This window comes from Bacillus rossius, chromosome 1 (assembly GCF_032445375.1).
Source record: "Bacillus rossius redtenbacheri isolate Brsri chromosome 1, Brsri_v3, whole genome shotgun sequence".
In the NCBI taxonomy this organism is placed as follows: Eukaryota; Metazoa; Arthropoda; class Insecta; order Phasmatodea; family Bacillidae; genus Bacillus; species Bacillus rossius.
This window is the reverse complement of record NC_086330.1, coordinates 297944418-297972199: the sequence shown is the minus strand read 5'-3', so window position 1 is coordinate 297972199 and position 27782 is coordinate 297944418. Positions and strand designations below refer to the sequence as shown.

The following is a 27782-nucleotide window of genomic DNA, read 5'->3' as shown; positions in this document are numbered from 1 at the left end:
GTTGAAGATGCTACCGACGGATTTAATAACCCATCTAAAGCCTACACAGTAATGACAATGCTCGACGCAGAAAAAGCATTCGACAAAGTCTGGATTCCGGGTCTTATTCAAAAATTAATAAACTTCAATTTTCCAGACACATATATATACCTGGTGGCCCACTATCTATGGCGTCGTAACTTTTATGTTGCTCTGGACGGGGCTAAATCGACTACTCGCGAACTTACAGCTGGAGTGCCACAAGGCTCCCCACTCTCTCCTTTCTTCTATAATATTTACACAGCCGACATACCGCATGCAAACGCCTACGTACAGATGTATGCGGATGATACAGCCATAATTAAACAATCTGGTAACCTAAGATATGCCATGGTATGCGTCCAAAGGCAGCTAACTGCACTTGAGCAATACTACACTCGGTGGCGAATTAAAATTAATGCAGCTAAATCAACCACGCTTGTAATTTCAAAACGTAGAGGCAGACCAGACAGGGAACTAGAAATTTTTCACCAACCTATTCCTAATGTTTCACAGGCAAAATATCTAGGACTCACGCTAGACAGGACATTACTATGGAGCAAACACATTACTCGAGCAACAAACATTGCAACAGGATCCTTAAGAAGCCTGTACCCAATGTTAAAAGCACCTAATTTACCACGCAGGAAAAAACTCCAACTTTACACTCAAATTGTACGCCCGCAGTTGCTATATGGTTGCGAGGTCTGGGGCTATGCTGCAAATCACCATATAAATCGGCTACAAGTTAAACAGAATAATTTCCTAAGGGCCATTTTAGACTGTAACAGATTTACGAGTAACGAAACTATTCACAACGCACTTAAAATTCCGTACATCCGCGAAATAATATCAAAGAATAATAATAAAATGTACCTAGATTTACCACAGCACGAAAACGCACTGATAAATTCAATAGCGATTTACGACCCGTCCGAGCAACGAAAACATAAAAAACCTCGATTAAATTAAAACAATAATTATTACAAAACGAAAGCGACATGGATTCAGTTTTTAAAAAAAGTCTTCAATAAATTTTAAATTACATAAAATAGCTCTCCGAACACCTCGTGCGGGGGCTTTCGGGGCCCCGGCCAATCACAGGCCTAGAAGCTCTCTGATTGGTCGGGGCGCTGGGGGCCCCCAAACAAAACTGTTTTTTTCTCCCGACACCAAGGCAGTCGCATTCCAGCTCCGGGCGTGTTCACACCGCGCAGAGCCTACAGTTTAAAGTTTAAAGTTTACACGGCCTATACAATTCAAAATGGTCCGAAGCACGCAGGTGTAGGTTTTGGCTCCCGGGAGATTCACTGCCTGTGTTGTTAGGGCTGACTCCCTATGCCTGAAGGGCGAGACCCGCCTGGCAGGCTTCACCTCCAGTGCCGGCCGCGTTTCGGAAAGGCATGGGATTTTGAATTGTGAAACAATTATAATTTCTATATATAATAACAACAATAAAAATAAATAAATACAAGCTACAAAATAACTTCAGCATCATTAACTCCACTTCTTTCGATTCAAAATGGTCCAAAGCACGCAGGTATGTGCGGCCCCCTCGGGTTCACTGCCTGTGATGTTAGGGCTGACTCCTTGTGTCTGAAGGGCGCGGTCCGCCTGGTAGGTTTCACCTCCAATGCCGGCCGCGTTTCGGAAAGGCAGGGGATTTTGAATCATAACAATAAAATACACTTATAGCTCACCACTTAATAATAGAAAATTAAATTTCTTACATTCTCTGCATTTTTCTCTCTCCTAGCTAATTCAAAATGGTCCGAAGCACGCAGGTGTAGGTTTTGGCTCCCGGGAGATTCACTGCCTGTGTTGTTAGGGCTGACTCCCTATGTCTGAAGGGCGAGACCCGCCTGGCAGGCTTCACCTCCAGTGCCGGCCGCGTTTCGGAAAGGCATGGGATTTTGAATTAAAAAAGCTAGTTCCGTAAATCCATCATCACCTAATTAATTTTCCCTTCCCCGGGGTACGTAACATTTTACAGCCACACCACTACAACACGCGCGACAATCCACACACATGTCGTAGCACCTTGTCAAGGCAGAATCATGCAGGTGAACTGGCAGAGGGAGCTGCCCCAGCCCTCGCTGGGGATCCGGGCCGAGAGGCATGCATGCCTGTCAGGGCAGGGCTCTGGGAGCATGTGCAGTAGCTTTAAGTCTAGATTTAAAAATAAAAAAAAAATAAAAATAAAAAAAATTTATAAAATAATAAAATAAAATAAAAAATATATATAAAAATTAAAAACAAAAAAAAATAAAATAAATAAAAAAAAAATACTGGACGAGGGCATCTCTCTGCTCGAACAATAATAGAATAGGACGACCTTCCTTTATTAATTTCACTTTCTATTTTTCAGGTTTAGAAGACAACAGCCAGGGGGCTAGCTACAGCAATACTGGTTTAGCCTAACTTTGACCGAACTATATTGGAACGCAATAGTTCGGTCCTTAAGGCGGCCAGGTGTTTACTAATCTATGTAATTTCTTTTACCGTATCACCAACACGACCACACGATGATATGCCTGTGTGAAGTGACGGCCTGAACTACCTTGTTACATGCAATAATGGGCTAACTACCCTAGCATGTTTCTGTGTTCCCAGGGGTTCGTAGGAGCGGCTTGCACAGCTTTACACTACACGCCACACCCGAATTTAACTAGGTCACTTGAAATTACAGCACACCGACAAGCCTCTATTGCACACCAACACGACACTACATCACGCCAGTTAGCCGATCTAGCTGGTGGGGAGCTTCTCTCCCCCGCCGAATTAGGTACACGTAATTTTTTCTAGCATTACACAACCTACCAGCGCACACACAGGCCCGTGTGCCAAACTTATCCCTCAAGACACGCGCCCCGCCCGTTGATCCAAGTGATTCTACAAAAGTGTGGGGTGCACCTGATTTACAATGCACTAAGCGAGTTATAGAAACTTCGGTTTCTGGTCTCGCACACACTAACTGCCCCGGATGGCAATATGATGGATCGGCGGCGGCAGCCCCTTCTCATTCTTTACCGCGCGCTGGTCGGAGAAGGGTCAGCCTCTCTCTTTGCCTAGCCTGGCGTTCCTAAAAAGGAAGCTCAGGTCAGTGGCCAGTGCGTAAGGTGCTAGGTCGTTAGCTAGTTAGGACGCGGCGAACAGATAGGAATACCACGCTAGTTAGGTCGGACGATACGCCTGTTGTGTGCCCTGCTTTTTTCAAGGCGGGGCACCTACTTGCGATGAGTAGTAGCGACGAGGAGATGGAGGTCGGCACCGCGACGAAGCGCACGCATGAGGGCAGCGACTCAGAGACTGAACACTCTGTTCAGTCTAAAAAACCGTCAGGGCTCCAGCCCACCACAACCGAGGACGACAACAGTGGCTTCATCACTGTTGAGCGTAGACAACGCAGGCGTAATAGCGATGCGTCACAAGCGGTACCGACACCGCAACAACGGACACCGACTGACGAGGCTCCGCGCTACAAACGCGTACCATTCGTAATCCGCAACAGTCAGGCAATCGGCAGCTTGGGCCCTGCCTTCGCGCGACTCTGCATCAAAAACCGAATGACGCTGACGAAGCGTCAAGAAGTGCGCATAACTTTTGATGGCAAATTGGACCAAGACAAAGCGACCGTTTGGTTTAAGGCAAACGATGTGCCTTTCCACACTTTCTCCCAGCCCAGCGAGCGAGGGGAAAAAGTAGTGATAAAGAATTTGAGTAAATTCACGCCGGTTGATGCGATTTCTGAGGAGCTCACCGCGCTCGGGTTTAAAGTAAATTTCATCAAACAGCTCAGTCGGCGGCTAACAGACCGCAACTCAGGGCAAGAGTTTTTCGAGCCAACACCGTCATTCGTGGTGTGCGTGGCACCTAGCGCGCACGACATCTACGCCGTCAAACAACTATACTACACAAGTGGTATAAAGATTGAGCGGTACACGACTCGCGCGGAAGACGTCCCGCTCTGTAAGAGGTGTAGTTCCTTCGGACACACCACCGGAAACTGTTCAGAAGTACCTAAATGCATCAGGTGCGCGGGTTCGCATCCCCGCAGCGAATGCCCAGTCCCAGAGGAGGCACCAAAGGTGTGCTCGAACTGTAAAGAGACAGGCCACACCGCGGCCTGGCGACAGTGCCCCGCGTTTTTGAAGATCGTAGAGTCGCGGAGACAGGCCGCCGCGGAACAGGCAGCACAGAAAGCTGCGCGCACAGCCTCGCGAGCACAGCCGGCCGCACCGACGCGGGAAAGTTTCCCCCCTCCCCCCGCGCCCACCAGGGAACACGTGCACCGGGCAACAACAACAACAACAGAGCGCAGTCCGCGAAACGCACGGCCCAGCGAGCAGGCCAGCCAACCGGGCATAAATCAAACACAGGCAGTAGCTTCCACGTCATACGCGGCAGCTACGTCAGGCGTAAGCGCACCGCGGCGCACGGCAACGGAAATCGTGCAGGCTCGCGTCGAGAAGAGCCAGCAGCATAGAACAGAAACCGCGCCAGAAGCACAGCCAAATAATAATATCACTAGCCTCGCGGAACTCGCAGAGATCTTGCGCATGTGCGATTATTGGAATTTAGTGAAGGCACTCGAACCGTATTACGCACGCATCCGCTCCACCGAGAGCATTAAATACCGCCAAACCATTCTATTGGAAGCACTCGCGACAGTGCTCCAGTAAATGGCAGTAAACATGGGGAAAACACTACAACTCCTAAACTTTAATGCATGTGGTCTCCGCCTTCGGTCGTACGAGTTGGAACAGTGCCTTGTAATATATGGGATTGATGTGGCATTCATTACCGAGACTCACCTATCACCGCATCATCGATTTAATATTTGTGGTTACACCACTTACCGCACTGACCGCGCCACTCGTGGGGGCGGCACAGCTATATTAATTAAACACGGGATTCATCACCATCCGATAGAAATAACTGGCTTAGAGCACCTAGAGGCCACCAGCATAAATATTCGTAATAAAAATGCGCATGTCTGCATGTCGGCAGTATATAAACCCCCAGATAAGCCACTACTTTCTAGGGATTTAAATAAATTAATTAATCCACAGCAACACTTTTTCATCGCAGGCGATTTAAACAGCAAAAACGAAGACTGGGGATGCAAAAATACTAACCCAGCAGGCAGAAAATTATTAGATCATTCGGTAGCAAATAATTACGAAATTTTTGCTCCAGGCTCGCCAACTTGCTATCCAACGAATGGTGGCATGCCTGACATATTAGATATAGCTCTTACAAACATACCAGGTGCGCAGGTTATTTCAGAAAAATTAGATGAGCTTGACTCAGACCATTTTCCGGTACTTATTCAATTAACTTTTAATGCTCAATTTTGCGCAGCGATATTTAGCCGCACTTTTGGTATTCCCGACTGGGACAAATTTCGCGAAGACCTGGAATTAACTTTTACAGAAACTCCAGCGATAGACACAGCAGATGAGCTCGAAACTCACGTAAAACTTTTCACCGATACAATTACAGACGTGCGCAAAAAACACACGAAAATCGTGAATAAAAGAGAATTTACGCGAATAAATTACCCAGATGTAGACATGCTAATCGTTTTAAAACGGCAGGCGCGCAACACTTATCAACGAACGAGAACACCGCAAGCTAGGACTGAATACAATCGCCTTAAAGCTCAAGTCTCGCGAAAACTTAAAGATTTAAAAATAGAAAAATACGGAAACTTAATAACAGAGTGCGCAACTCAACCTCGGCAAATGTGGCGGCTCACACGCAATTTACGAGGGAAAAATAAATTTATCTCCACACCGGCCATTGTTACAAACGCGGGCATTAAATATGACGCGATAGATAAAGCAAATGCTATAGCAGACATTTTTGAAAAACAATTTTCACCAAACGAGGACATAAACGAGCCTCAGTTTACTAGGACCACGACAGTAGCTGTTAATAACTATTTACAAATCGTTCCACAAGCCGAGCCGGAACTCGTAACAATTAAAGAGCTCTTAGAAGCTATTCACTCGCGACCAAAAAATAAAGCAGGCGGACCTGACGGAATAAATTTTGATACTTTAAAGAAATTATCATTTCAGGCTATACAATACTTTCTTAAAATAATAAATGCTATTTTTATTCTTAAATCCTACCCAGCGTCATGGAAACTAGCTAAAGTTATCACCATTCCGAAACCGGGAAAAAATGCGTCACTACCACAAAACAGGCGACCTATTAGCCTCCTAAATAGCATGAGTAAAATTTTCGAAAAAATTTTACTCAAACGACTTCAACACCATTCGGACGAACACGAAGTCATTCCAGATAACCAATTTGGTTTTAGAAGGGGCCACTCTACCTCTCACCCCCTAATTAAGCTCATTGAAAAGGCCACTGACGGTTTTAACTCACGAGCGAAATTTACTGTCGCAACGATGCTAGACGCGGAAAAAGCTTTCGACAAAGTTTGGATACCTGGCTTAATTCAAAAATTAATTACATTTAACTTTCCAGACACGTATATTCATCTGGTGGCCCACTATTTATGGCGTCGAAAATTTTTTGTATCAATAGAGGGGGCGAAATCATCCACTCGGGAGCTGACAGCAGGTGTGCCGCAGGGGTCCCCACTCTCACCCTTTTTCTATAATGTTTACACAGCCGACATCCCGCGGGAACATGCCCACGTGCAATTATATGCAGACGACACTGCAATAATATATCAATCCCCGAATTTGAAGTTTGCTTTAACCAAAGTTCAGAGGCAGCTTACCTCACTCGAACAATGGTACACTCGCTGGCGCATTAAAATAAATGGAGCCAAGTCCACAACTTTAATTTTAACTAAAAAATACACCGCCCCCGACCGCGAATTAAAAATTTTTAATCAAGCCATACCATTTGTTAAATCGGCTAGATATTTAGGTTTAACTCTAGATACCAGGCTCACCTGGAAAGTTCACACCACTAAGGTGACACAGTTTGCGCGAGGCACTTTGCGCAGCCTATACTCAATGTTTAAGGCCCCCCAATTTCCTAGAAAGAAAAAATTACAGCTGTATTTACAAATAGTTCGCCCTCAATTATTATATGCTTGCGAAATCTGGGGCTATGCAGCAAAATGCCATATCGATAAAGTACAGGTCACTCAAAATAAATTTCTTAGAGCCATTGCAGATTGCGGCTGGTACACCAGCACACTAGAAGTACACCAGCTACTCAAAGTAGAATATGTAGAGGAATATATAAAACGGCAAAACAGGTCTTTTTATGGCCAGCTCCCTGAACATGCCAATACTTATATGAATTCACTTCCGGACTACGACCCAGCTGCACAGCGACAGTTTAAAAAACCGCGACTTGCCTAAGCCAGGTTATACTAGAATCCACACATCCCATGTACGCAGGGCAACTTAGCAAACATAGCAGACGTTTCTCTCTGGCCCCGATGTGCCTGTCTACGTCCTGCGGTGCAAATAATCAACATTGGACTAGCCAATGATTGACATGCCCAGGACTCGTAAATATTGCGTCAACACTACTTTTGGCCCAGCGGGGCTCTATTTTATTGCGTCAACACTACCTTTGACCCAGCGGGGCTCTAATTATAAACCAGCGACAACTCGACCGCAGGCCCAAATTCCTTTAATTACCAAATCTTTCCTTCCCCCACCTCCTCCACTAGTCCTTGCTAGTTGTTTTCCCCAGCCATTATTAATTAATTCATTAATGTAACTTTCATTTTCTTGCTAATTCGAAATGGTCCGAAGCATGCAGGTGTAGGTTTTGACCCATGCAGCGGTCCACTGCCTGTGTGTTAGGGCTGACTCCGTATGCCTGAAGGGTGAGACCCGCCTGGCAGGCTTCACCTCCAGTGCCGGCCGCGTTTCGGAAGGCATGGGTTTTTGAATTGCGACAAAAAAAAAAAAAACTGGACGAGGGCATCTCTCTGCTCGAACAATAATAGAATAGGATGACATTCATTTACTAATTTCACTCTCTATTTTTCAGGTTTAGACGACAACAGCCTGGGGGCTAACTACAGCAATACTGGTTTAGCCTAACTTTGACCGAACTATACTGGAACGCAATAGTTCGGTCCTTAAGGCGGCCAGGTGTTTACTAATCTATGTAATTTCTCCTACACATCGGTAAACTTACACGATGATATGCCTGCTTGGTCAGCCGGGTATGTGCGGCCTTGGAGCTATACACTACACTCACACAACGAAATTAATTAGGCCATTTTTGCGCACACTCCACACGCCTCTAAATACAGACATCACGACACTCTCATGCATCAGTTAGCCAACTAACTGAGGGGAAAGGGTGACCTCCCCCCGCCTGACACCTACACTATTAAAAATAGAGCCAAGCAACATGCGACAGCTATTTTACTTCTTCTGGACCGTGAGCCACCTTTAATCTTAAAATCACACACATCGCGCCCCGCCGACGTTTCCAATGATTCGATCAAAGTGACGGGGTTGCACTATTTATATTGGCGACCACATAGCGAGTTATGGGAACGTAATAGTTCCCGGTATCGCTGTCACACGCTCCCGGCCGAGCATATGAGGAAACGGCGGCAGCCCCTTCTCAGTCGCACCTGCGTTTCCGTACCATGTGCGTCTCTGCCTGAGGACGGGAGCAGTTAGCAGTTCCCGAAACGTCGCTTGTTTCTGTTTTGGTAAAACTATTGTATTTTTTTTGTCTTTTCGTTTTGTCGTGTTTTTGTCTCGTTTCAACTGTTGTGCTGAATTATTTTGGTTTAAATATTTTTGTGTTGTCATCATTTGTGTGTTGTTTTTTTGTTCACTTAGTACTTTTTTCTTTGTTTTTTCTTTGTTTGTTGACCATATTTCTGTTTCGGAATATTTTGTGGTGTTTATATTCTTGTTGACAACAGCAATTGTTTGCTTAATTTTGTGTGTTTTTTGTCTTTCTTGTGTATTTTTATTTATATTATTTATTAGTTTTTCTTCAACAGAAAAAGTTCTTAGCAATGGCGTATGTCCAAAAACTTACATCAAGTCAGGAAGTGTATAGCAGGCAAGTTCCAGCGTGTTTTTATATGCTACATTAATTCATGTGGTGGTTACGTCGGGACTCTCAGATACATTGATTTAGTAAGATATTATACGAGTAACACGTTTTGACGATTAACTTATCTAATTTTACATTTTTCGCTAAATCAAGTTATGCATGGTTGTGAGTATGTACTCGTTTTTTTCTTCGTGGGCTATATATATATATATATATATATATATATATATATATATCAGTGACTGTAATAAATAATTTACTGTTGTGTACAGCCCACTGTAAATAATATATGTTTTGTTTGTTCAAACATAATTACTATAGTTATTTGAATGTTTTGAATCCAAGCTATTAATATTTGAAATCTGCCAACTGCTTAGAATTCTGTGTATTCCCTATTCTCGGTATGCATATATATTTTTTTTATTGGTCATACATTAATGACAAAATTATGTGTGTTACAGTACCTTTCGGATCATGCGAGCGTAAACAGGTGTTGGGCAGCATTGAGTCAATGTGAAGCAAAAGCCTTACTTTTTTTATTTAGGTTTGTTTTTGAGAGTTTAATGCTGCTTACTTTATTGAATGAAACTATGTTTGTAGCTCAACGCATTGTCTGTTTACTTAGGAGGTATCACCTAGTTCTCGGGATAGGCAACAAAACTTTGAGAAATAAAACACGGTGTTTATCCACGCCATTCCTATTCCAGTAAACATATATGCTTTTCCGTTCGTCATGACATGTTTCGATTTTCGCGCTTAAACCTTGGACACAAGTTAAGGAAAGATACACAATAATTAAGAACTAACCTGTGAATGTCTTCATCTTAAAAAACTACAGGCGTCACTACTGTAGATAAATAACTTGTAAGTTATGACCGAAGTTGCGCTGTGGTAAGGCATTGCATCTGCACTCGGGAGTGCGTCATCTCGGTTCTCGGTGTTTTACCGAAATGATTACACAGACACAGTTCATTGCAACAAGCCATGGCCAATCGCTTCCCTGTATTCCTGACTTGCGTTGGTAGCACTTGTCCGTACATAACGGCATCGTTTCTGGCGAGACGTAACACCAAAATTAATTTTAAAATCTAAGAATGTACATTCAAAAATGTTCACTTAAAAAATTTTCATTAAAACAAAAATGTTTACTTAAAACAAAAATGTTCATTTAAAACTTTCGAAGAACATTGTTTTTAAACAATTAAAGGATTTTCGAAAATTTACTGTATGCTTCAAAGACTAACAGTTAATGAAAGATTGTTTTATAGTTTAAAAAAAATTATTCATAGACGTTAAAAGTCCATAAAAAAAACATTTGTTTACCGCCAATATGCTTGTATTTACTGTTTATAAAAAAATTAGGATTATTTCGCAGATCCCTTGGGTGGTAAAGTAGAATTCAAGCACACATATATATGCTCCTCACAAATTATTGGACTACACTGCTCTTGACACGCCCTTGATTACTCTGAGCCAGTTAAAAACAAGGCGAAGAAGTGGGCACCCAATGACGTGTAACCCACCAAACGATGTGACCTTGTTATCGACCAATGAGCACTATAAAGAGGCTTGATTATACAGGAAAAGTTGAGTCTATACTGAAGGGAAATGAATCCGCGAATTAATGGTTATAACTAGAGCCATGCATTTTTCGCGAAATAATATCATCGATTATTATACTACAATAAGTTATTCTTGTGCTAGCGATTTTGTTTTTTTAATTGGCGTCCGTCTGCAAGAGAAGACATTGCCCTTTTTGGAAAGGCCATTCAGAACGCGATTGGTTTGGCACTGGGTGGCCATGATTGGTGTTCTGACAGTAGAAATGTACCTGAAACAAACCCAGCCAACCACGAAACACAGATAACGCTACCAAGTTCTAACACACTGCAGGTCTGGAAATCATTTCGTGAATAATACATGGCTCTAGTTATTAAGGAGCACAGAGCTCGGGAGTTGGAACACGGCGTAGTAGTGTCTGCTCCGGTCGTCTGTAACAACGAACAAACTTTAGATATTTTGAGGTGCGCTCGTAGTTGTTAAGTCCAAGCATATATAATGTAATTTATATAATTAAAAATGTAAATTTTCGTTCGTCAAAATCTCATATCTCCGAAAGTTCTTCACGTGCGTGTTTTTATACACCCATGTCACACTTTTGACAGGTAAAAATAAAGAAAAAAGTAAATTTAAAAAAGTAGAATCTATATTAAAAAAAATTGTGTATTTATGTTTTGTAAAGATAAAGACATATATAAAAATATATAGACATTGATAGATAGAGGTATACGTAGAGGGAAATATACATATTATATAGAGTTATAGAGAGATATAACGAGGGTTATATAGATGCATAGAGAGATGTAGAGAGATATAGATAGGGAGATGGATTTTGATATAGTTATAAATATAGATACATAGAGAGATACAGTGATATTGAGGGATGTGAATATATATCTATACTAATATTATAAAGCTGAAGAGTTTGTTTGTTTGAACGCGCTAATCTCAGGAACCACTGGTCTGATTTGAAAAATTCTTTCAGTGTTGGATAGTAAATTTATTGAGGAAGGCTATAGGCTATATTATATTATCAATAACATTAGGGATCCTTACTAAAAGTCCAATTTAGAATCAAATGCGTTGGAGGGGGTTAGATACAACATGCAGTACACGTACGAAGTGTGTGTTAACGATGCCGCAGACGCTAGAAGTTAACGACTATTTCATTGTTAGTGCAGTCCTCATCACCGTTGAAATTTTGCGGGCACTTTAAATATCAAAAATTGCCCTTTTTTTCAAGTATATATATTTTACAGACTTGAAACTTCACAGTAATGTTTCTTATGTTACGCAGGATGACATTTTCCGAAAATTAGATCCCATGGGTGGTTAAAACCAGGCAACAGTGGGTACTTTGTCTGCATGAGAACAGGATTATGCATTGTTCATGCCTTCTGCGTCTCCATGGCAACGGGCATCGCGCGGCAGTGGCGTACCCACAAGGAGGGGCATGTATAATGAGCGGCGCAAGAGTGATCTGCCTGTAGACTGCCGTAGCGAAGTACGGGTACATCAGTTGTACGTTGCGTGCACGAGTCGGGAAACTATCGGTGCTATTCATTTTCTCTCCGGTACATTATACAGCATTGTAATAAATTTTGACTGAATTTTTTTTATTTACCATTACTGTAAATGGGAGATGTGGATTAATTTTTTGCCATTAGTATAACCGTGCGAAGCCGGGTCGGGCAGCTTATATGTATATATATATAGGCAAAGAGAGATTTTATATATAGAGAAGTATAGTGAGTTTTATAGAAGGACATGTAAAAACGATAAGAGAGATAGAGGCAGATGCTTTGTATATGTGTACCTACTCCAAACAAATTACAAAAAAAAACCTGAAAGATACATTGCAAAGCATGCTGGGCATTAACTACTTTATAATAGTTAAACGTGTGTGTTGCTTACCTGGCCGTACCCTCTTAAGAGAGCGTCAATGAACTTGACGGGAAACCATGCCGACTTGAAGGGCTTCTTGGCAAGATAGTCTGTCAGCTGCTGACAGTTTCCCATGTACGACAGCCACTCATCTTTGGAAACCTGACAACAAGGCAACCAGAATATCATTATAATTGTGGGAGAGAGGGTTCTCACATCACCATCATATTTACAAAACTGTAGTATCGTCTGCGTTTCGTGATTGGACGAGTTCCTTTCAGGTATACGCCAATGGTCATAAAATAAATCGCAGCAATTTTGTATCGAAGTAAACGCCTCCTGAATGGTCCTGCCAAATAAGGCAATGACTTCTCTTAAAGATGGCCGCCGAATCCGAGTCAGAAACCACTGGTGTGGGCATACTTTGTTGCAACGGATTCTTTCTTGTAATTGGCGGTCATTTGCAAGTGAAGCCATTTCCTTATATGGCAGGGTCATTCAGGACTTGTTCTACTTCCGCATAAAAATTTATGTGTTTTGTGTTCAGACAATTGATGTGTACCTGTTAAAAAAATAAACTCAACGTATCGCGAAACACAGACGATGCTAGAGTGTTTTAACACTCAACTATTCTCGAAATCGTTTTGGAAAAAATACAGTAAAAAAATCCTTTTCGCATGTGCAAGAAATTGGCAGATATTAACAGCATTATTATGACGCTGTGAGCAGATTTCCAGTAGGCATTGAGGAGTGGAATAATAAGACTGTGTTCCAGGGGACTTGTCCTTGGAATGATTTGTAAATTTTATAGAATATTCCACCAAACATTCTGAACATTACGACACATTACTGAATCGCAATACAGAAATATGTATCGTTTGTTTCTTGAACATTTAAACATAACTTTTTATTTTATAAATACCAGATGTATGGTTTTAATGTTTCTCAGAAATGAAAATATATTTTATACTTGACTCTAATGATTAATATTTGTTTTCAATACAATCTTTTAAGAAATCAAAATTTTGATTTGAAGAAAAGTGTATAAACCCATCACCAATCTAAAATTAATAATAATATTTACAGTTTTTAGTAACACTGAGAAATCATGGATCCCACGCCGTCCCTGTTCCAATAAACCTGTAGGTCTGTTCGTCATGACAAGCTTCGACTTTTGTGCTTAAACCTAGGAAACAAGTTAAGGAAAGATAAACCGGTAAACGTCTCCATCTTAAAAACTTACAAACATCACTACTGTGGATAAATAACTCGTGTGTATGTGACCGAGTTGCGCTGTGGTAAGGCACAACACTGAAAACTCAAAGGATGCGGAATGCTGACCTCCGGTATCGTGTTGGCGCACGACAATTCTCGGCCGCCCAGCGCTAGAAGCAGCCAGTGGGACGTTCTTGTACCAGAGATGTGGCGCCGCGTGGTCACCACCGCTTCAGGCGCGTGGAGCAGTGCACTTCGCGAGCTGTTACAGAGCTTCCTCATTCCCAGTTGGCAGATTTGTATTTAAATGAGGTATTTCAAAACTTGCTAAACATTAGGACAGGTGCATCCATTTGTATGGCATACATGTTGAAAAGTAAACCACAGTTGTAATTTTTAAATGTATTTAATAGAATTTCTGTAAGTACAAGTGTCTGCCGTTCGTTCTCAACTGGAGTTTCTCTTTCCGAACTCCCTTCGTGCATACCCCTAGCTATTTTATGCGGAGCCAAAGTAATTTTTCAATAGAAGCTGTATCGAAGATGCGGATGAATAAGAAAAATTCACAATGACGGGGTTTCGTGGCTTAGAGACTTTGGCGTGATTGAAAACTTTTGGACACGAGACTTCGATTTTTGGTCCAAGGATTTAACCTTCAAAGGATTTACAAAATTTATGTTATATTTTGGTGACTATCTAGATCTAGATCGTAAGTGTGTGTGCTCTCGGCTGCCTCTCGTTGTACGAACTCAGGTCATTTCTCTTCTCCCAGGAAACTCTAGAAGTCAATGACAAAAACCTTAAATAAAGATTCTTGTATTTACATACTTATTTTGTATGTAAAACACTAAATTAATTCAATATTTAAAGTTACAAAAAATTAGAAAAATTATGTTACATTGCTTATTTCACAGAAAATTATTTCCGAGCACAATGAATAAAAACATTTATTTATACACATAAGCTGAAGAAGCAGGCATTTTCACGCAGTATAAAAAGGCATTCTTTCTTTTACCTACTAAGATAAACTGTAATATAAAAACATAATGCTTTATTCCAGATATTTCAACTAATGGTCTATGGGGATGGAAGTAATTTTTGTCTCAATTTAAAAGTTAAGTGTGCAATATTTCATCAATAAGTACCGAAATTTCTCTTTAACTGGTGAGAAAGGCAGACAGATGTAAAATATGAAGATTACGTGCCTACCTAGCGTAAAATAACCACACCAACGGATTGAGATGCGTATTAAAATTTTTATATCAATAATTTTGAACAAATAACTAGTAATAAAATCATTTTCCTAAATGCAATAATAAGTTGTATAAAATGTTAAAGAAACGTATTGTCAAGTATTGTCCAGTGGTGGGATCTAAACTTTAAACTTTGAAATTCGACACCACGCATTTTACCACTGAGCCAAATAGATGCAACGAATCTTTTTGGGCTATATTGGGTAGTCAATAATGGAATCCCACAATTGTAACGTATTTTTAAAGTAACCATTATTGAGTTACATGACTATTTAAGTCCATAAAATATATTCTAGGACAGTTTCACTATCATAAAGGTTTATGAGGCACCCGGTGTCTACGGAAATGACTCTGTATAAAGTTAAACGCAACCACGTGCTATCGGCACATGACTAAGTTATAGCAGAAACGGGCATGCGCATTAGATCTTAACATGTTAAACTTCCACCCATGGTGCGCGCGCACTTCGTTGCTTCACCGTTGCTTAAATTTCACCCTCAACTTGCCGAAAAAATATATAACTGTGAAAACCATCATCAGAACGTATCATGATCGACCCAGAGAGGAGACACGTGGAAGTAGCCAACGTGAACATCATTATGCACGCCCTTGTTGAGACAAGGCTTTCACCAGGAGACAACGTCCTAAAGTTTGCAGGTCTCTGCACAGAAAAGATATATATGTACTATTACAAAAGATTCCTTTAGAAACCAGTAACTAATGACTAGATAGTAATACTACATGAAATATATTGTATCTTTGAACAATAAATAGCTGTAATTAGTTTTGCATATATGAAATACGTTTTTCGTGATAATACTGAGAATTTCTTACGATAATTGGGGCATAATTTTATATTTTAATCGATGTTTCATTCAAGCATAATTTTTAAAGCCATGTTAAAGATAATAAAATATTCAATAATTTGACTTTTTTTTATATAGCTTATTATGTGCGCAGTTAATAGTGGAAAGCTATCCAGTAAACGGTTTACAAATAACTTTAATTACTGTAGATACTGGGCCAACACAAAGCATTTAATTCCCGGGTAAGATCTCAACTCAGTATTACTGCAAACACTATTTTCTATTGATACAGTAATTTTGTTTATTAAATGTAAAAAATTTTAAATGTCTGTAATTTTACAAGAAATTTTCTGTTTCATTTACAAAAAAAAAATACTGTGCACCGATAAGTAACGATGATTTCAACGCATGTCTGAAGTGTTGGACTGAGCGAAGGCCTTGGCCCTGTTTCCCCTTGCTCCCCCGCCACCCCCTGTCCGCACCTGGCGGCGGGGACTCCCTGACGACACGAGGCGGTAATCAGCCCCGGAGGTAGCGTTCGCACCGCGGCGCTAACGAACCCTCTGAGGACAGGAAGAGAGTGGTTAGGTTCCCCAGCCGGTGGACCGTTACCATCTGCTGTCTGCCGACACGCCCCCACACTGCATGCGCCCGAGGATTCGTCCGATGGCAGGCTCACTTTCACACTGCAATTTTTTTTTCTTTTGTCAATGGAACAGAAATATTAATGTACAATTACAGATATTTTTTTAATTTTTTACACTAAATAAAAAACAACTGTATCACTACAAAACAGTGTTCGCAGTACTACTGGGTTCAGAAACTTACCCTGGAATTTATGCTCAACAGTTAAAGATATTTGTAAACCGTTCCTTGAATAGCTTTCCAGTATGAACTGCGCAAGTAAGAAGCATGATACAATAAAATAAAGTCGAATTGTTGAAAATTCTATTAGTTTCCCAAGGTTTAGCAAAAATATGATTGGATGAAACATCAACTAAAATATAGAATTATGCGCCAATTTTCATAATAAAAATGCATTTAATATATGCAAAAAAATAGCCATAGCCATGCGTTGTACAAATTTGCAAAATATTTCTTGTATTGTTACAAACTATTTCTTGGAAACTGGTTTCCAAAGTAAACTTTTGTAAAAGTAAAGATTTTTTTCTGTGCATTAAAATATTATTGCTAAATGCCTTCAAAGTTGACGATATTATAAGGCGACAGTCTAGATTGCAAACGACTGTGCGCATCAATGGCCAAGCCAGCTCTGCGCCAGAAAATAACATGAATTCTGCATGTCTCAGTAATGTAATATATGTTTTATAACATTGTATGGACAATTTTTCATAACAAAAATGGCATGTCTCTTGCAATATTTTTTTTTTTTTGCAAAAGGATAAATTCATAGGAATTTTGGAATATGTATATAATAAACTTCCCATGTAAATATACAATTTATTGAAATTTTTAATTATAGGTTCGAAAGTTTTACAAATTCGTCTTGTTGCAAGGTAAACTGTAAACATATACACCTATGCACGGCTCAAAAGACTGCCAGCAAACACTCCACTACACCTCTCCGCTACAGCGAGCCCAACTAGGAGCTAGCGCACAGAGACCGAAACACATTCACAATCTGAATAGAAACAAAGGTATCGCAGTAAAACATAAGCTAATAGGAAACAAAATGTGGGAGAAGTATACATAGGAATGTAAATTTACGCGTGGCAAAAAGTTAATCAGCTAAGTGTTCGTTAAAAATGTTCTAGTCATTACAGGTTAAGAAATGTTGCCAAAACCTATTTACAGTGTATGCTGGAAGCACTTTGCTGATTGGTGGAGACTAGATACTATTTCGCGGTAGTTTAAACCAACACGCTCCTACTCATAACTGAGTGATGACAATATTTTCACTGGATACGCCTGTAAATCGGGGGTGGCATTATGCTTTTCGTAATACTTCCACACACTTTGCTCTGTCATTGGCTGTGGATGAGAGGTTATGTATTGTAATTGGTTGGCTGAATGAGAATGTGGTAACGAGAGGAAGGTATTATTCGCGAAGAACCTCTGATCGCTCTTCGTATTGCAGTTGAGTGGGCCCACACACAAGCATGTGCTAGCCGTCTGCAGAGAAGCCTGTGCCTTTACGACCAGGCCATTCAGGGCGCGTTTGCTTCCGCGCTGAGTGGCTGTATTTGGTGTTCCGACAGAAGGCGAGGAACTTGAAAGAAACTCAACCAATCACAAAACAAAACGAAGCTACAGTGTTTTAACTCACAGGTGGATTCGACATCTTTCTGCCTGCCTAATTGTTAGGGGCAAGCATTTTTCGCGAATAAATCTGAACGCTTATTAGACTGCAGCAATATATACCTGCACCAGCGTTTTCTTCCTTGTGATTGGCGGCCGTCTGCGAGTGAAGTCGTTGCCTATTTGTTGGGGCCACTCAGGACGCATTTTTTTTACACTGGATAACTCTGATTGGTGTTGTAACAAACGACGACAAGGACTTGAAAGAAACTGGCCCAACCACAACAAACAGACGATGCTACAGTGTTTTAACTTCAAACTAGTCTCGGAATCTTTTCGCGAAATATGCATGCCCCTACTGATCGTCCATGATTAATATGATAATAGCTACGCCATGTTAAACATTTTTCTAACAACTTTAACAGCAAAAGAAATATGCAGATTTTTTTTATAGATATATTCACGAAATACAAGTGACCGGGCCAGACTCACAGATTTATTTTCTGATAGACAGGTGATAAAACACTTTTTTACCTTTGGTCTACTGCTGATATTAGCTCATATTTGATCTGAACTAATGAGGAACAATCAAACAAAAATGAATCGTATAACGAACAATTCCGTTGACACGTCTCACAGGTCGGTAGCCAATGAAAAGGGAGTGTTGGTCTGGTTACGCATATGTCTGTGGAGTCTATCCTAGAGTCAATTGAACCCGTGCGCGAATTATTCCAGTCCCTAGATACCTATCTGTAGTTTGTATTGGCTGCCACGCGTGTGAGGTTAAATTCTCATTTTGTGTTTTCGAAACATCTCTTTGTACATTAATTAGTAAACCATTCTTCTCTAAGTAAATAATAATGTTTTTTGTAAGTTTACATCCCATTTCCAAACATAATTTTTTTTCCGTACTTTTACAAAAGATTCTTTTAGAAACGAGTTGCCAAGAAATAATTTGTAAAACTACAATAAAGTTATCGTAATTTTTTTTGTACAATACAAAGGTGTTTTTTGCATATATAAAATACGTTTTTCGAGATAATACAGAGTATTTGTTACGAAAACTGATGCATAATTTTAGATGTTAATTCATGTTTCATTCACTCATAATATTTTAAACCATGGTAAATAATCGAAAATCCAGAATTTTTGTTTTATTATGCTTATTAATACGCGCAGTTGATACTGAAAAGATATTCAGGTAACGGTTTGCAAATAACTTTAACTGTTGGAGGTACTGGGACAATACATGGAGGTACTGGGACAATAAAAAGCATACATGCTTGGGTAATAATCCGAATCCAGTATTTCTGTGAACACTATTTTGTAGTAATACAGTTGTTTTCATGTAAAAGTACTAATTTAGAAAAATCTGCAAGTTTACATGAATATTCCAGTTCTATTTACAAAAAAAAATTACAGTGCATCCATATCCAGTTCCAGTGCAGCGTCGCCTGCTCCGGTCGCTTGCACGTGTGAAGCACGTGATGTGCCAGGTACATGCACGTAGTGTGACGAATGTGTGACGCTACGGCTACGTGACTTCGCTGCAACGTATCTGGCACCTGTTTGTGCTATATGGGTTTATACACTTTAACAGCGTTCTAATTGGACAAAGGTTTTTTTAACACGCCCTGAAAGACAATAATCAGTAACGAGTTTCAAAGTTCAAATGATTAATTTTCATGCAGTACCCGGCTGGAAGACAGAATGTAGCACCAGCCAATGGGAAATAGACCCGGGATTCCTGTGTACAATTATGTGGAGTTCAACCTAGTACCAGAATATAACACGAATTTTTAGTGAAAGCTAATTATTTTTCGTCACAAATGAATTTTTATTATTACATAATTAATTGGGTGTCACAAAGAAAGTGATTGTAATCTTGTGACTCTCCTCGGCGAAGCTGCGCGAGCTTCGGGCGAGCTTCGGGCGAGTCCGGGCGTGCTCGGGCGTGTCCGGGGCGACTCACCTGGGCCGGGAACCTGCGGTTGCGCGGCGCGCGCGCCTCGGGCCGCGACATGGCCGGCTGGCAGCTGACTGGCGCCGCCTGCGGCCAGGGCGAGCTACTCGCCGGCGCTGCCCCGCGGCCTTGAGCGCCGCGACGCCTTCCCGCCGCGCGGCGCTAACACGGGGGAGGGCGGGCGCCACCCCTCCCGCGCTAATTGGCCGCGCGCAGAGCAGGTGAGGCTCCCAGAGGCGGGCGGCTCGCACCGGTACTTCAAGGAAATAAAGTGAAACTCCGGAGTCAATCAACCACATGAAATACAAGACTGAAAAATAACTTACTCATCCACGTGAACGATAAAACTATGCATAAATATACAACATTATCAACATCTATATCAATAAAAATGTAAATGTTCGTTCGTTCACTATATTAAACCTTCGAAAGGTCTTCGCCGATTGCTCTAACACAACGTTGCATTCGTATGAACGAGTGATTTTATATACATATGTCACATTTTTTCCAGATAAAAAAGGAATAAAATATAGAATGGTAAAAACATAAATTTCTAATATTTTATTGCTTAGAGTGATATATATATATATAGAAATATTATTAAATGTGGATAGATGAGAGATAAAGAGAGATATATAGGGAGATACATATAGATATAAATAGATTAAGTGATATAAAGATAGATATGTAGATACAGATAAAGAGAAATGAAAAAATATAGAGCTATAAATAGAGCGATAGAGAGAGGGATAGAGAATTAGAGAGTGATAGAGAGATGCTTTGTGTAAGCGTATATACTTCAAAAGAATCACAAAAAATAGATTGTGGCATTGCAACGCATGCCGGGCATTAGCCAGTGAAAAAAAAATTAAACATAACATACTCAATTAGCCACATGAACGATAAAATTAAAACATAACATACTCAAATATCCACATGAATAATAAAAATATTCAGTAACACAGTCGATTATCCACATGAATAACCAAACTATACAAACAACATGTGCACCAACATGGACGATAAAACTTAACATTTAAGTACTCAATTATCCACATGAATAATTTAACTAAACAATAACATATTGACTAGGCTACCATCATGTCTACGGAAAGTGCCGCTGAGTGGTGGTCAGAAAAACGAGTGAGTCGCAGTGTATCGGCAGCGTAACGAAAAATACAGCGCCGAAGCCAGATTTACCCTAGAATAAGGAGAGGAGACTCACAATATTCCCAATGCCCTACTACGCTATCGAGTTCCCCAATCCTGAGGATGGCACTTCTATTTACTCTCTGATAAGTAATGGCCTCGAATTACCTTATTGGCTGTAAGGAACACTAACTTAAAAAAAGTTTGGTTTGGATTCCACGCGTGACAGAAGTAAAACTTAATGCTTATTATACTATCAGGTATAACAAACATAATTCTGTTTTGCTGAGGTTGCAGATCAAAAAATAATATTTAAGTATTCAAGAGCTAAAATGATGCAATTGCGCAAGTATGCGAGTGTGAAAGAGTGCAAATGTGCAAGTGTGCAAGAAAGCAAGTGTGAAAAGTGCATGTGTGCAAGTATACAAGTCTGAAAATATACAAGTGTGCAACTATACGAATGTGCAATTATGCAAGTATGCGAAAGTTTAAGTATGAGAGTGTTTACGTATGTAAATTATTAAGTATGTATGTGTTTAAGTACGAAAGTATGTAAGTATGCAAGAGTCCAAGTATGCAGTTTGCAATTTTTCAAGTATGCGAGTGTGAAAATGCAAGTATACGAGAATGTAAGTTTACAAGTATGAATGTTAGCAAGTATGCTGTGGTTAAGCATACCAGTGTGCAGGTATACTGCCTCATTTCTACTTCTCTCCTACCTATCTCTCTATCTACCTCTACCAGGTCACCCACCATGTACCTAACTATTCCCGTCCTCTCCCGGTTCCCCCACCACGTACCTAACTATTCCCGTCCTCTCCCGGTTCCCCCACTACGTAACAAACTATTCCCGTCCTCTCCCGGTTCCCCCACTACGTATCTAACTATTACCGTCCTCTCCCGGTTCCCCCATTATTTACTAACTATTCCCTTCCCCTCCCGGTTACCCCAATACGTATATAACTATTCCCGTCCTCTCCCGGTTCCCCCACTACGTATCTAACTATTCCCGTCCTCTCCCGGTTCCCCCATTACGTACTAACTATTCCCTTCCCCTCCCGGTTACCCCAATACGTATATAACTATTCCCGTCCTCTCCCGGTTACCCCACTACGTATGTAACTATTTCCATCCTCTCCCGGTTCCCCCACCATGTACCTAACTATTCCCTTATTCTCCCGATTAACCCATCATGTACTTACTATTACCGTCCTCTCCGGGTTCCCCCACCACGTAACTAACTATTCCCGTTCTCTCCAGTTTCCCCACCACGTATCTAATTTTTCCCTTCCTCTCCCGGTTCCCCCATTACGTACTAACTATACCCGCCCTCTCCCGTTTCCCCCACCACTTACCTAACTATTGCCCTCATGCGATAGGAATTTTCGTATCGCTCTAAAATTGTAGCTGCCTCTGCAAAGATGTTATTCTTTAAAACAGTAGAAACTAATACATGGCATCTTTAAGTTTTTTGTTAGACAAATCTTTAGTTGTCATATGGGTCGAGTAGATGGCGTAGGTATAGCCACGACTGGTTTGTGGATTCATTGGGTAGTAAAGTAAATCTCAAGCACATACATATCTGCTGCACTTATACTTCTGTACTCTTGACACGCCCTTGACGACACTGATCCGGTTGTAAACAAGGTGAACTGGTTACCCAATCCCGTGTTACCCGCCAAAGAAGGTGACCATGTTGTAGACCAACGAGCACCCCAAAAGTCTTGACTACGCATAGTCAAGTACAGTCTAGCATGAAGTGAAATAAATCCACTTAATAAATGTTCCTCTAGTTATAAAGCTATGTCCACGCTCGTGCTCTGTCATGTTTTCAACAAAGGCATGCATCATTGCGCAAGGAGAAGCGCACATGAGGCATGCATGACGCATGCCTCCTGGGAGTGCTATGGTTCAGTTAAAGAGACGCGCGTCATTGCGCAAGCTCTCCCGGCTGGTTGTTGAACGTTCAACTACCTTCCAATTCTGTAAGAAATTATGTCTTCTGAAGAAGTAACTATGTTCTTTATGAACGCATATATCTTATATGATGTGTGATAATTACACCAAGATATTTTATATGTATAATATACACACTCAAAATGATGGAAAGTAAAATATTTTTAAAAAAATAGTTGCAGTAATCAACATTTGTTACGCCTTGCCAAGAATTGTAGAAGCCTCGACAGATATCACGAATGGTCTGAATCTGAATCGGCCAAAAAAGCTGCTTTCGATACAATCTTCTACAGTTTTATTCACTTGATCTCGGAAAAGCCTCGCTGCGTTCGCTTGTCTGCTTCCTAGGTGAAGTCCTACGGAATGTATTGTGAGGCATTCGTACGATGTCAACACCTAATTAGCCGGTGCCAACTACACTAGCAATGTTTCTTACACTCGTGTGTTGTTTGTGTTGTATTCGGCGCTTTTTGTGTATCTGAGTAAATACCTAGGCCGGTATTCCTAGACTCAAAAATACGGGTTTAGGTGTTGAATATGCTACACATTTACCCTAACAGTATTCCAAGTGCACTCTAGTACACAGCTAGTCCCTTATTTTTAGGGATTTTGGTGTCCTGACCATTGCCTATCGGTTGCCAAAATTCCGCGCATGCGCAGAGCTCACTTTAACGTTGGTTTCGTCCAGATGGTGGACCCATGTCTGCGCCATTAACTCGTATAAGCCTATATTCAATTTCGTAAATATCGGGGGGTGTACCAAATGGTATGGCAAATGAAACTTATTGGTAGCGAAACTATCGTGAAATACATTTGTACACTTTAATGGCCATTACAATAAATAATTGCGACTTAAAAACGACTTCAGAAAATTAGAATAAAACCATTTACTTCGTGCGACTGTGTTGCTATCTCTAAGATTTTTGCCGTCATAATTGTATCGATGGTTGCAAAACGCCACTAGATTGCGTTAGAACCAGTTTCTAGCCTCGCGCAGAGCACCGTTTTTAAAAACTGTTGCCGATTTGATTATTTACTGGGAGACACGGTTTGGGCACGTTCTGGAATACCACCCGCGAGTTAGGTTAATAACCAAGGCGGTGCTTACTCGCTGCCTTGCCCGTCTTGGAATACCGGTATTAATGTCATAATATTATTTGAAAATATTTCAGATTCATATTTAATATTTTGGTACTGCCATAGAAGTAGTAACTTATATCGTGTGTGGAAATGTTATGGTATTAACTCTTTAGTGATTGTTAACAAGATGGGCTGTACTTTAATTAAATTTCTTGTAGAAAATCAGCTCTAAAGCCTGAGTTTAGGATTTTTTGAAGACTTTTTCTGGTTTATCGGAGCCACTTCTAGCAGTTTAAAATTTCCGGGTGTTTCTCTCTGTTATTTGCGCGTGATGGTGGCAAGAAACATTTACGATTCAGGCAACGAATTCTAGTGGTGGGTGCAGAAGTGTAATTAGTGCCAGAAGCTTTTGTACTTTAAAAGCGAATATTTATATTTTTATTATTTATTAAACTCTGCATTATTTTTAAGCATTCCACTTTAAATTTCGTGTAAGAGTTTCCTATTATACGTTTATTTAAAACATGAACATTATGATAACACATGGTTTTGCTCGTTACCGAGGGTAGATGTTTACACATCATTGGGGAGTACTTAAAGTCTTGCTCACATTTTTTTTATAGTGTATGGTACACGCACGAGGTACCTCAAGGGATAACAGCAGTTGCTCATTGATTATTTTGACTATAATCTTTCCAAGAATCGGGATCGAAATATCGATTTATTTTCAGTATTTTGGTAGTGACCACAGGATCGAACACGCTATGGCAGTTCACGTCATGTACTTGCTGTGAAGTCAAAGTCTTCCTGTCAACTATCTGAGTTCGAGCTACTATAATCTTTTAACAAGACATACCGGAATACGATGCGATTCTGCCTTTATTCCCAATACAAAATACCGATAACCCATATTTCATTTTTAACTCAAATTAAAAAATATATACGCCGCTTACTAACAGTAAGGATGCGTCCTCTGCATATGCAGCTTTAGCAAAAGTATCTAATATCATGGCTGCATTTCTTTTTAGTGAGAAAGTAGCGGTTTGGAATATATGAATTCTTAAGACGCTAATAAATTCTGGAGTACCAGTAAATATATTTTTTTGCCTTATTTTTCTGCGTAAACAAATTTGTCTCTTTCAGTTCTCAGACAATTTCAATATTTACGCGTTCAATTTGATCATCTTACAGTCATTGATGAACAAGTAAGGGTGGTGATAGCAGTTGGCTGGCTAAGCGACCGACTGTTGTTACATTTATACTTAAAGATAGCGCCACAAGCCCCTCAACTCTCACTCTGTCTTACACAGGCGTTCACGTTTCAAACAACTGCTCCCGCCCACCTCAGTTTGGTATTTATAATCCATCTGTAGGATTTTGAAAACTTTCTGAGTAATAATGAAGGTAAAGAGATAAATTACTTAACTAAAATGCTGAAACCCAATCGAACGGAATGATTCATGGCTGAGTCGTCACTAGACACGATGAGTGGTGGTGAGTTGGGATGGAGCATTGAGGCACTGAACAGAAGGGTGAAGGAGAACTTGGAGAAAACCCAATTCTCGCAGCAGCGTCTGCCATGTTTTACGGAAACCCCGGGGTTTCGCCCCGCTGGAAATGTAACCCTTGCTGCCCCACTCGAGCACTGCGGGTTCCTTAATAGTTTAAAATCCTAACAAAACTGTGCCGCAACTATCCGTAATGTCGCACTGCTTGCAAACATACGTTCGTACGGAACGAGCCTTATTTCTTAGTGTTGCCTAAGAGCCATCACTTTGGAGTTAGGTAACATTAGTCGCGCTTTGTTAACTTTTCGTTGTCCTTCTATCAATTTTCGGATGCGATGGTTAATTGATTTCTCATTGAAGTTATAAATTCATTATATGAGTGTCGTGGTTAGAGAAAACAAAAAAGGTTTGAGTTCTGGGAAAACGAAATGCTAATTTGGTGGCACTGTGTGTCAAACTAGAATGATTTCAGATTTATATTTTTAAAAATTATTATTTTTAAAAATTATTATTTTTAAAACATATTATCTCTTGTTATATTTAAATGATAAATGATGCATACAGAGATATAATAATAAACTTATTTGTTACATTAAATCTTATGTCTATTTCGAAGCGATAGGCTTTAGTTTCGTTTACCTACCATTTTAAACTACCTACAGTTGTTTATCATCAAAAATTCATGCTCAGAAATGGAAAAATATTTTAACCTTAAAATTCCATGACCAAAATACAGAGAAAATAAGTAAAAACAAAAATAATAAAACGAATTTGAACATCAGCTGTTATTGGCATTTATATTAACTTCAATTTTACTTTAGCATTAACTTTACATCACCAACTTAAAAGTGCTACCTATAAATAAATGCATTTACGTATATGTGTTTGTGACTTTTTACTTATGCTTAACGTCTCATCGCAGGTAAGATCATCATAGACGTAGAAACTCCACAACGCAGTCGAAGGAAGTTACGGAAGAAATCCTCCGTAGCCCATAACAAGGACCTCTCCTGGAGTGATGTATGGGATCAGTGCGCTACAACCCGGACCCCTCACGATACGAGTGCATTGTCCTACAGTGTCGCTCCATGCGGCGTGTAAGCCAGCGTGTCGATAACGCAAAGCCAACATGCTGAGCTCCGTGTTGACACACACGCCGAACGGCCTTCTGTTCGCCTCACCTCGGTCGCCTGGAGCGCATGCGACCCGCACCACTGCCTTGCGGCCGCGCCGACCCCCTGCAGATAGTCACACAGGCTGCAAGTCCCCCGGGTCGCCCGCTCGCAGCGCCGTGTCTGCTGTCGGCGGCGGGCCCAGGTACTTCTTGCAGTCAGAGGCACGCGTGGATACAGTCATGCCTTATTGCAGTCTAACGAGCGTTCAGGAAAATACCTGCTCCTACAAATACATTGTATGACCGCTGTACAGTAAAAAAAAAAAAATATTGTACTATTGCCATGTTATCTTATCAACGTATATTTAACTTCACTATATATCAAATTATTAAGTTTTAAAAATGAATATAATTTGACTGCATATGTTAATAACTCTGCCGTGCCTAAAATCTGACGTTCGTGTTTCAAATTAAAATGCAAATAAAGGCTTGTTGATTTAACGACGCAGTTATTATTTTTGTTGTCCTTGCTATGGCTACAAACAAGTTTCTTCATTTAATTTGTTTACTATGTGTTTAACTAGTTGATGCTTTTCTTGTTATTTTATTTTCACTATTTTTGAGCAGGTTTAAATTAATATATATTACCGCGGATTGACAGTAGGTAGGGTAATTTAATGTATTTCGTAAAATGGTAGTCTCGATAAATTTTTGATAGTAAGTTTATAGTGTGTTTTTTTACTAATTTTAGCTTCATATATTTGTTTATATTTAATTTCGGGCGCAGAGCTTTGTTATGATGTGCGAGTGGGCCAGTGTAGCCGAAACCTTGACTGTGGCTATGCGTGGTTGGTAGCCCTGACACAGAAGTGCGGGAGGGAAGGACTGCGTGGAGTCTCGTAGCGAGTGTGTCTGGTCGGGGGCAGTCGAAATGAGAGGTGCAGTGGATAGAGATCACGGGCAGACCTCATGTCGCGCGCGGCT

The 27782-nt window shown here is 40.6% G+C and overlaps 1 protein-coding gene across 1 annotated transcript in view; it reads right to left on the bottom strand.

The window, feature by feature from the left end:
* Positions 1 to 20079, bottom strand: part of LOC134527800 (uncharacterized) — a 41797-nt gene extending 21718 nt beyond the window's left edge. Inside the window, exons 1-2 of the mRNA XM_063360747.1 lie at positions 20001 to 20079; positions 12526 to 12657 (exon numbers count right to left, since the gene is read on the bottom strand). Of these exons, the coding sequence (XP_063216817.1) occupies positions 12526 to 12657; positions 20001 to 20051 (183 nt within the window). The 5' untranslated portion in view covers positions 20052 to 20079. The remainder of the gene's footprint in view (positions 1 to 12525; positions 12658 to 20000) is intronic.
* Positions 20080 to 27782: the final 7703 nt, after the last annotated feature.